Source organism: Musca autumnalis, unplaced genomic scaffold, assembly GCF_047663935.1.
Source record: "Musca autumnalis isolate F117 unplaced genomic scaffold, ASM4766393v1 scaffold_5, whole genome shotgun sequence".
In the NCBI taxonomy this organism is placed as follows: Eukaryota; Metazoa; Arthropoda; class Insecta; order Diptera; family Muscidae; genus Musca; species Musca autumnalis.
In genome coordinates this window covers 86,423,287-86,435,495 of record NW_027412088.1, presented here as the reverse complement: position 1 = coordinate 86,435,495, position 12,209 = coordinate 86,423,287, and the positions used below count along the sequence as shown (strand labels likewise).

The window sequence follows — 12,209 nt, the reverse complement described above, 5'->3', positions numbered from 1 at the left end:
ACGCTGCTATGCCTGAGAACCGAAAAAAAACTTTTTTAATAGTCATGGCTACTATGATACAAGATTCAACTTCTCTGATCAATTCGGTTGCCTTTCTTATGCTAGAATTTTCCCTGTAAAATCCGGTGTCACTATCTTCCTCCGTCTTAGATTCTGCCAAGCCGTCTTAAGGAAGACTTCCTCCAGCCCATGTATTGTGACCCTTTACAGTTTGACTACCGGTGATGTTTAGGACCTTCGCATGCCCAATGTGTGAATTTCACCACACTTCTTATTTCCAAATCCAGGGTATCCAGAAGTTAAAGATCAGGGCATTATATAAAAGCAGCTACATCTCCTCTATACGCAGATCTGCTGATTCCCTATAGAAAACTACGATGTCTCCCTACGAACATTCCTAACATTCTTATGATCTCGTAAGTCCATTGACACTTTATTGTTCTTACAGACGATCAGCACGTTTTTTTTATAGTTTACCAGGGTGCCTCTTTTATACAGGATCAGTATGTACCCTTTAAAGACAACCAACAGGTCATTTTTGTATGGCCCGTGTGTCTTCAACTAGGAGACAGGTGGGTCTTTTCTGCTATCGACAAGGTTTTCTATAAAAAAATTATCGACAAATTTTCTATGTAAAATTTTGTTATCGTCAAGATTTTCTATATAAATTTTATTATCGTCAACATTTTCTATAACGATTTTGTTGAAGTCAGGATTTTGTTGAAGGCAGAGAATCTTGTTATCGACAATATCGTATTCTAGAGAAAATGTTATAAACTAAATTTTATTATCAACATTTTTTTATAGATAATATTTTCTATAGAAAACTTTGTTATCGACAATATATTCTACAGAAAATTTTGTATTGGACAATATTTTCTATAGAAAAATTAGTTATCGACAATATTTTCTATAGAAACTTTTGTTATCGACAATATTTTCTATATATCCATAATATTTTCTAGAGAAAATTTTGTTATCGATAATATTTTCTATAGAAAATTTTGTGATCGGCAATATGTTTTCTATAGAAAATTTTGTTATCGATAGCGTTGTCTAAAGAAAATGTTTTTATCGGCAAGATTTTCTATAGAAAATGTTATTATCGAAAATATTTTCAGTAGGAAATTTTGTCATCGATAATATTTTCTATAGAAAAATTTGTTATCGACAATATATATTTCTATAGAAAATCTTTTTGCCGGCAATACTTTCTATAGCAAATTTTGTTATCGATAGCGTGTGTCTAAAGAAGAGTTTATTATCGGCAAGATAATTCTATCGACAATATTTTCAGTAGAACATTTTGTTGTAGGCAATATTTTCAATAGACAATTTTGTAATCGACAATATTCTATAGAAACATTTGTAATCGACAGTATTTTCTATAGAACATTTTGCTATCGACAATATTTTCTATAGAAAATATTGTTATCGGCAATATTTTCTATAGAAAATTTTGTTATCGACAATATTTTCTATAGAAAATGTTGTTATCGATAGCATTGTCTAAAGAAAATTTTGTTATCGGCAAGATATTTCTATCGACAATAATTTCAGTAGAAAATTTTGTTATATGCAATATTTTATATAGAGAATTTTGTAATCGACAATATTCTATAGAAACATTCGTAATCGACAATATTTTCTATAGAACATTTTGTTATCGACAATATTTTCTATATAAAATTTTGTTATCGACAGGATTCAAAATTGTGTAATCAACAATATTTTCTAAAGAACATTTTGTTTATTAATAGTATTTTTTCCAGAAAAAATTATTATCGATATTTCATAAACGATCAGCACGTAATTAATTATAGGTGATCAAGAAAGAACAGTAGACCTACTGGTTGTTTTAAGAAACCCTACTGATCTTCATTAAGAAGATGTACTGGTCTTATTTACGAAGACCTACTTTAAGCAGACCTACTGATCTTCGGTAAGAATTACTGTCCTCCCATAAGATGAGCTCCTGGTCTTCCAAAAGCATATCTACTGGCCTTCCATAAGAATATCTTCTCGTTCTCTATAAGAATACCTTATCGAAATCTGTAAGAGTACCTACTGATCTTCATAAATAACTTGTTGTCCTCCATGGTCTATATTGTCTTTGTTTTCGACTTAGTCGCCTTTCTCCTTTCTGAATCTATATTAATTCCTAATCTCTCTTATTTTCAGGATGGTGAACCCGTCAATACAAATGACAAAAAGTCTCATCGTGTTCTCTTTAAAGATGGTGCCCTCTTCTTCTACCGCACCGTGCAAGGGAAAAAGGAACAAGACAGTGGTGTCTATTGGTGTGTGGCCAAAAATCATATTGGCAAAGTAGCAAGTCGTCATGCCACTTTGCAAATAGCGGGTAAGTGTTGAAAAATGCCAGAGAAATTAAAAGGGAAAAAGAAAAAAACAACTGCAAACATGTCTTAAACAGCCACTAATGACACCAAGAATGTTGGTGTTTTGCCACCTCCAAACAAGTGGCAAATAAGCAAATTAACACTTTGATGTAAGAAAAAAACGTGTATTTTATACTCTTCTCCCTCTTTACAAAAACTAGTAAAAGTACACAATGAGTGAGAAAATGGGCAGGAAGATATTTAGGAAACTATTAACAGTTTTTTATATACCAAATGTTGTATATTGCGGACAAGTTTTGTTGCCATTGCAGCTAGGTGTTGATGACTCCAGGATGTTATCTCTTAAAATGCTGTGAAATATATAGAACCTCTCATACTCCCAGGCCAGGCACTATGTCATGTTCACTTTTCAACATTTCACACTTTTACAACATTTGGCCAACAAAAAAGCGGCAGCCACCGCCATGGTAGTTTGCTCATAAATCTATCATTGTGGCGGTTGTTAAGCAAAACATCAATTGTATCGTTGATTTCCCTTTGCAACACCAACCAACAACAACCTTTCACACTCCCTTTTAGCAGCCATTTGCAGTTGGGAGGGAATTCAAAATGATGCAGTATTGCCGATTTGGTAGGGGCGGCAGAACCTAATGGTTATGTTTCGCTTTAGAATATTTATTATTTCACTCCCTGTCAGAAAGAGAAGAGATATGAATGTAAACCAAAAAACAACAAGAACAGAAACACACAATTTTTCCCCCAACACCAAATTGTAGGAAATTTAAATGTGACAATAATTTTTGTTTCAACGACCATTTTGTGGGTACCTCGATGTGTAAATGTTTCGTTTTAGTATTACATGTGTTGAATAAATTTGTAACGAAGAAAAAAAATTGCCACTTTTGCTCATTTCATGTAATACAAAAATATTTACACTTATGTTAGTCTGGGGAATAATTTCCAAACAGCGCATACGAAGCCGTCACGTCTAAGTGAAACTAAATCATTTTTATGGGTTAAGTGTAATTTGTAAAAAAAACAATATCTCTAAAAATAACACAAAAACCTAGAATCAGCCTAATATACAAATTACAAGTGCGAATGAGCTGCAAAGTTGATCATACGAATGCTGAAAATTCGTTGAAATATTAATTTTTGTGTGTTTCAACATGATTTTTAATGGTTTTCTTTGAAAGATGTTGATTTTTTGTTGTAAAAAGATTTTATGGACCACACAAAGGGGGGCAGTATGTGGGCGCTTTAATGTACATTCGAATATTGATTTTATATGGCAATTTCGGTTTCGTTAATATTTTCGATAGCAAATTTTGTTATCGATAAGACTTTTTATGGAAATTTTTCTATCAAATAGATTATTTATAGATTTTTTCTATAGAAAATTTGGTTATCGATAATATTTTCAATACAAACTTTTCTACCGAAAATATTTTCTATAGAAAACTTTGTTAAATACAATATTTTCTAAAGAAAATTTGGTTATCGTCATTATTTTGTACAGAAAAATTTGTTTTCGACAACATTTTCTATAGAAAATTTTGTTATCAACAATATTTTCTAAAGAAATATTTGTTGTCGAAAATAGTTTGTTGTTGACTATATTTTCTATAGAACAAATTTTTACGGACAGTACTTTCTAAAGAAAAATTTATTACAATCAATATTTTCTATGGAAAAATCACTTTACAGACAATATTTTCTATGGAAAAAAATTTTACCCCCAATATTTTCTATGGAAATTTTTTATCGACAGTAATTTCCATAGAATTTTTTGTTATCGACAATATTTGCTATAAAACTTTCTTTATCGACACTTTTCTATAGAAAATTTTGTTATTGGCACTGTTACCAATAATAAATTGACACTATTTTCTTTAGCATTAGAGAAAAAAATGCTATCGATATTATTTTCTATAGAAAATTTTGTTATGGACAAAATTTTACGTAGAAAATTTTCTTATCTAAAAATTTTCTGTAGAAAATCTTGTTATCGACAATATTGTTATCGAATATATTTTCTATTGATATCTTATTTTTTATTTATTATTTTATTTATTTTTTAAATCGACAATATTCTCTATATAAAATTTTATTATCGACACTTTCTTCTGTAGAAAATTTTGCTATCAACTACAGAAATTTTAGTTATCGGCACTATTTTCTATAGAATTTTTTGCTATCTACACTATTTTCTATAGAAAATTTTGTTATCGACAATATTTTCTATAGAAAGATTTTATTATCAACTATATTTTCTATAGAAAATTTTCCATAAGAAGTTTTGTTATCGATAATATTTTTTATAATATTGAACATTTTGTTATCGACAATTTTTTATACACAAAATTTTGTTATCGACAATATTTTGTATAGAAAATTTTCTTATCCGCGCTATTTTCCCAAGATTTTTTTTTTTTTGATTCTAGATTTTCTATAGAAAATTTTGTTATAGAGAATATTTTATATAGAAAATTTTGTTATTGATATTATTTATGTAGAAAATTTTCTTATCGACAATATTTTCTGCGAAAAATCTTGCTATCGAAAATATTTTCTATAGAAAATTTTGTTATCGACAATATTTTCTGTAGAAAATCTAGTTATCGAAAATATTTTCTATAGAAAATTTTGTTATCGACAATATTATCTATAGAAATTTTTGTTATCGAATATATTTTCTTTTGAGAATTTTGTTATCGACAATATTTTTATAGAAAATTTTGATATACACTCTATTTTCTATAGAAAATATAGTTACCGACACTACTATATATAGAATATTTTGCTATAGAATATTTTAATCGACACTTTTTTCTATAGACAACTTTGTAATCATCGCTATTTCCTAAAGATTTTCTCGATTTCTAGATTTTCTATAGAAAATTTTGTTATCGACAATTTTTGTTATTTATGATATTTTATGTAGAAAATTTCCCTATCGACAACATTTTTTAGAAAATGTTGTTATCGACATTTTTTATAAAAAATTTTGTTATTGACACTATTTTCTATAGAAAATTTTGCTATTGAAACTATTTTCTATAGAAAATTGAGTTATCGACACATTCTTCTACAGAAAATTTTGTTATTGCCTCTATTTTCTATGGAAAATTTTGTTATCAAAAATATTTGCTATAGACAATTTTGTTATCGACAAAATTTTTTATAGAAAATGTTGTTATCGACAATATTTGCTTTAGGAAAATTTGTTATCGACACTGTTTTTTTCTAAAATAAAATGGTTATCGACATTTTTCTATCGATACTATTTCCCATAGAAAATGTTGCTATCGCCACAATTTTCAATAGAAAATATTCTTATCGACATTTTTCTATCGATACTATTTCCCATAGAAGATGTTGCTATCGCCACTATTTTCAATAGACAATATTTTTATCGGCACTATTTTCAATAGAAAATAATATTAGCCACACCACTATTTTCCATAGAAAAAATTTTCTATAGAAAATAGCGTCTATAACATTTTTTTCTGCAGAAAATTTTGTTATCGACAATATTTTCTATAAAAATTTTTTTGTTAACGACACTATTTTCTACAGAAAAAAATGTTAACGACGTTATATTCTATAGAAAATATTGCCGAAAGCAAAATTGTCTATAGAATATAATATCGTTAACATTTTTTCTGTAGAAAATAGTGCCGTTAACAGAAAATGTTGCTATTGCCAATATTTTCTTTAAAATATTTTTAAAGAACATTTTGTAATCGAAAGGATTATATAGAAAATTTTATTATTGGTAATTCATGTTCTAGAAAACATTTTGTTATTGACAATATGTGTAAGAAAAAATATAATAAAAATATAAGAAGTTTCTATAGAAAAATTGTTATCGAAAATATTTTCTCGAGAATTGTGTTTGCTAGTATCTTCTAATAAATTTTTGTCAGCTTTTCCTAAAGAAAAAATTATTATCTATGTATATAGGTTTTGTTCAAAAAAAAAAATTATCGGTGTAGTTTAAAAAAAAAAAATATTTTTATAGACAGCAGTCTCTATAGAATTTTTTGTGATCAAAACTCCTTTTGGCCACAATGGAAGTCCTGTTGGTCACCGACAAGAAGACCTACGTGCTTCGAGTTTATACATTATCACAAAAATATTGTTTGTTGTTATATGGAATTCATTGACCTTTTAAATAGTTTAATCGAATTTTTAAATACATAATTGTATAGAAATTTCTTCTCAACCCGCCTCGTTTCAATCACAAAGGTTAAGTAATTATTTCTAATAAATTCAATATCATGATAACAAGAAATTTGAAAAACATAATTTCAATTAGAATACATAAATTGAACGAAAAATTTGGTATGCAAAGCATGAAATTTCAATTAACTTTTCTGTTTGTTTCTTTGTGTCTCTTATTACGTACGACACTCCTCCAATGGCTTCTTCCTACGCTCTGTACCCACTTTGATTATTCTATTAAAAAATTTAATTAATTAATTACCTGCAACATATAACACGTGACGTGACTTCTTTTGTTTTTCAGTTTCTTCTTCTGCTTCGTCTTTTGTACATCGGCATGTTGTATTTTTTGATGACGATTAACAATTGAGGTGCCTTAAAGAATTTTTAATTAGAGGAGGTGTAATGTTATTGTTTTCGCACCTTCAACATTTTACATTTAACATACACATAAACAAGAGGAATATGACAGCACCTAACAAGTTACAGAAGAAAAAAAGAAAACAACAAAAAAAGGAGAACCGAAAAATTCTTAGAAATGTTGGTAGGGGTTTTTAAGTTAATATAAAATTTCCATAATTTTGCATTGTTTTTAAAGACTTCTTTTTTAACCCAACCTTTACACATGCCAGTGACAGTTCGAAAAATTCAATACATACACAATATTTTACTACCACAATTACATTTTTTGAATTGTCGACTCCACTGGCACTAGATTTTTCATGCCAGCAAAATTTTGAGCTGGCTGCCAATGATATGTCGAAAATGAAAAAAGAGTTGCCGAGACTATTTTTTAATCCATGTACATTTTTGTTTCTTTTAAGAATGCAAAGATTTAATGCATATTTTCAAAAAGATTAGGAAACACAAGTAATACGTCTTGGTAGCTGCAATATATTAGTGGTTAGTAAAGACATAATTTTGATGTTTTTCATGCAAATATAGGTTGATAAATAATTTCCCCTCTGGGATTATACAATATTGAAAAGGCGGCAATACCAGATTCATTATGTTTATGATTGAAAACAATCTTTTTAAAACGAAATAAAATAAAAAGTAATAAAATATGTTGTGAATTGTGTTTTAAATCTGAAATATAATGCACTTTTGTGTGTTAATGCGGCTTAAAATAATTTTGAAATTGAACTTGCACTGGCATGTGTAAACACACAAGAAAACTGCATGCCAGTCGAACACTTTTTCGGCATTTTCGAGTATAATACATGTACTCAATTGGCACCAATTCACTGGCATGTGTAACGGAAGTGTAAGAAAAGTGTATAATGAATTTTTTTCTGTTTTATTAACATATGCTGTCATTATAATGCGCGTCAACGTTAACAATCATATTGTGTGATATCCATATTGACATTTACACATCGTTCATGCATTCATGGTAAGGGTAAATATTTAAATATTCCCTCAACTTGAAAATGTTAAATATTTGTTACATTAAATCCCACAATGTTAAAGGTGTGTTTATCTCCCACTCATTATTGTGGTGTTGTATGTAATAAAACTGCATTTTTATTTCTTTACATTATTGAAGTGTGATGTTTATGTTGGGAAAACAATAAATAAAACTCTCTTATATTCAAACAGAAAATTCAAATAGAGAATTTTATCTTCAAAAGGTATTAGCGACCGATCACCGCCACCTTCAATGCCAGTTAACTTTTCTTTGGTTGCCAGAAGAAGATGAAAAGGTTTACATTTTGTAAGCAGAATGGAAGTGTTGTACAAAGCAATGTTTGACGTGGATGAAACTTTGGCCCTAAGTGCAGCTAAGTTAATAATTACAATGTGGAATATAAATATTAGCTTATTAAGCCTTATAAAATGACAGATATCGTCAGCGGCATGATGATGATGATGGTCTCCGATAGAACAAAGAACAAGAGGAAGTAATTATTGACATCTGCAATGAATAATGAATGACAAATTTCTTTCACTGCGAATGCAAACATCAGGAGAAGCCGACAAAATTCTGTAATATTTTATTTTAGGTTAAGTTTAATAATGTCAGGGCGGCGGGGTAAGAGCCGATATTTAACTTAAATTAACGTCCAACCAAAATAGTCGTAAAGTTCTACCGATAGCAAAAGTTCTGCCAACGACCAACAAAAGTAGTCGTAAAGTTCTACCGATAGCAAAAGTGCCACCAACTTTGACCTGATTTTTGCATTCATAAGCTGTGTTCCTTTACTTACCTGAGGTTACCATTTTTTACCTGCAAAGCGTTCCTTAACCCCAAAAAGTGGTAAAACTGGCAGCAATTTTTAAGAGAGTGAGAGAGGAGCGAGAGCCCATATGCCTTTCTCCTTTACCACAGGCTACCAGACAATTTTCTGCAGCTAAAAATGGTAGAACTGATTTTTCGACTTTTGTTTGACGATTACTTCACAATGAACGAAAAACTGAAGAAAAAGTCGGACGCTGACAAAACAAACTTAAAAACTTTGAAATAAAAGAAGAAAATTGATTTTTTATTTTTCTTTTTGACATTGCTACCAGATTTTCCATTTTTCCGTTCCTTTACTTTTCTGGTAAAAATTTTCATGAGAGAGCAATTTTGACACTCTTCTCTTTTACCACCTTTACCATTAAAAAATTAAGCGAACAAAGCTATAATTATACCCTCAGCATTTATGCTAACGAGGGTATATACACTTTCATACGGGCAAAATGTGCCTCATCGAAATAATGGTTTTAGACCCCAAGTATGTTTGGACGAAATGTGTTTCAGACAATTTGGAGTTGATTTAGCCATGTCCGTCCGTCTGTCTGTCTGGCTGAAGCGCACGATAACTCTCTAACGGATGAACCGATTCGGTGCAAAATTTGGCTTTCGTAATATTTAGTCCAAACTTAGTTTAAGTTCGAAGATGGGTTATATCGGTCCACTCCTTCCCGTACCTCCCCCACAAGAGTTTGAAAATGTTCGGAAAATTTGTGCACACGATATCTCTTGAAGGGTGTAATCGATTTGATCCATACATTGCACACCATGAAATTTCTACCAGACTTAGATGAGATTGCAATATGGACTCAATCGATCCACAACTTCGTCTACCTCCCTCACAAAATTTCGGAAAAGTTCCGTTTTGGACCTGCTTTTAAATACTTTGCACACCGTGAAATTTCTGAATTTAGATGAGACTGCAATATGGACTCAATCGGTCCACTCCTTCGTGTACCTCCCACACAAAATTTCAGTTTAGGACCTGCTTTCGAATCGCTTTGATTTTTGTTGTAACAACTTGTATCCCCCCATACGATAGTACAAGTTTCATCAGGGACAAGTCCATACTTCCTGAGAAAATGACCCGAAAGCTGTAAAAACCCGCTATGGCACCATGTGTAGTGGATGGAACGTACAATAACTCTCGAACGGATAAACCGAATTGGTCCAAAATTTGGTGGTTGTAATATCATGCGGAAACTTAAATGGAACTCTAAGATGGGCTATATTGGTCCACTCCTTTGTGTAGCTCCCCCACAAAAGTTTTGTAATATTCACGACTTAATTGTCGAAATGCCAATTTAAAATGTTATTGCACCATAGAGTCTAAAGAGTTCCAGGACTGCGGGAGCCTTCTTTGCTAGCACTAGCCGGGTGGGGGGTTCGTGTCCTGTTGTCTCTAAACCGTGTTTATATTACTCGAATTAATATTATTGCAGACTCCCTTTGTACATCAGAAAAAGTATAACCAAATGGACAGGGCATAAAAAAAATGGTTAAAAACGGGATATTATCTTATAGTATACGAGATAGAATTCACCCAGTTGTTATTGGGTGAAAGTGCTTCGCAACCCACACCGACCTAGATTCTTTTTGAGCACTGTATAAATACATATTTAACAAGAACCCCTATTAATCCTTACTCCTTTCTTTAGTATCTCATCTCTCGAATAGAAAACATATAATTAATTTAGCCAATCATTTTAGATTTCAAAAAAAATAATTTATTCAATCCATTTTGAAAATTCATTATTAAAAATTCTACTATTTTATGTTAGAATTTAATAATTACTTAAATATAATAATTTTAAAGATTAAATAATGCAAAAAAAAAATGTTTATAAAACACTAAACGCAGATGTTCCTACCATCTATCAATTATATTAGAGATCATTATCATGCTAAATGCAGAAATGGCAATTATGTACAAGAAGTATGCTTAAATGTAACAGAGTTCAATGAACTTTACGAGTGAAAGTGAAATGATATGAATTATTATTCTTTTGTATCAAAACAAAACAAACAAATGTAAAAATTAGATAGAGCAGAAATAATGCAAAGAAAACAATGTGATGATCATTTTAAATTACTCTCCCTGATATTCATAATTTGCATTTCATCACTTTGTTCTTTCGTTCTCATTACATGTAGCAAGACATATAAAGGTAAATGCAAATCAAGGCAAACAACGGGGAAGAAATAGAAATAGTTTTTTTCTTTTTGGTTTCTTTTTACATGTACTCACCAACAATGTCCATGATCACTTTTGAAGGCCTCCAAGTTGTCGATGGTTTGTTGTTGTGATGATTTGTGCTGTATAATAGGGGTGTTAGAGTAGTATGATTGTTGTTCTTGCCTTGGTTTGAATTTTAGAAATGGCGATTTTTTCTTACATAAAAGCTTGACAAATTGAAATGTTCTGTTGGTAGTAATTATACATAATTATGATTATAAATGCAAATGCATATAATTTTTTTATAGTTACGGAAATCTTAACGAGTTTGGAATAAATTTGTTCATCTATTGATGGTTTTAGTTTGATAGATTGGAACTGGAGTTTAATTGTTTTGCATCATAAGCCTGATAACACATTTTCTTCACGATATTTCTGGAACTGTGGATAGAAGGGCATAACATAACAACCACGACTTTCGATGAATATTAAAGCAAATCAGGATGCAATTAGATACGGTGACCACCAGAGGTTTTAATCCAAGAAATGATTATTCCAAGACGAATTGTTGTTGTTTAGCTGGAGATTAATTACGTGCTATTTGTATCATACAAGTATCACTATGTTGAAGGGGCAATATATGTACGGAATTTCACTGGATTTCTAGCCAGGAACGAGTGAAAATATATGGTTTTTGCTGGTTTTTCTTATTGTTCCTTAATATATAAATGGCGTAATTACTCCTTAACTGGTTTGGGCTTATTGAGACCAACAGATTGTGAATAACGTAGGCTTCAAAAAGATCCCCAAGCTACAACTGCCCTGTGGGTAGCTGCAACTTGGGTTATGTAGTTGGTCACTTGTATGGGAATTGGAACTTGGATTATTTCGTTTTCGTTGGATAATTTATGTATTAAGCCAGGCTTGATAATTCCTGTTGAACATATTATAATTTAGTCATCATGAAATTAGTGCGATTATGCTTTAATTAGGGTTACCTTCAAAAATTTAACACACTTGTTAAAATCCAATAGAATTTTAGACACTTTATTAAGCTTTAAAACTCAGAAGAATGTATGGGATCACACAGATAAACAAGTATTTGTTCCTTAACTTTTTTTATGTTTGTTGAACACTTTAGTCAAATTTCTTGCGGGTATATTTTACTAAGTTTGATGTATTCTGTGTGAAATCTTGATCGAAAAGG

At 30.5% G+C, this 12,209-nt stretch overlaps 1 protein-coding gene across 3 annotated transcripts in view; it reads left to right on the top strand.

The window, feature by feature from the left end:
• Positions 1 to 12,209, top strand: part of robo1 (roundabout guidance receptor 1) — a 401,904-nt gene that overhangs the window by 269,063 nt on the left and 120,632 nt on the right. For all 3 annotated transcript variants that reach the window (XM_073989014.1, XM_073989013.1, XM_073989015.1), the window contains exon 5: positions 2,182 to 2,362. In XM_073989014.1, coding sequence (XP_073845115.1) covers positions 2,182 to 2,362 — 181 coding nt within the window. The remainder of the gene's footprint in view (positions 1 to 2,181; positions 2,363 to 12,209) is intronic.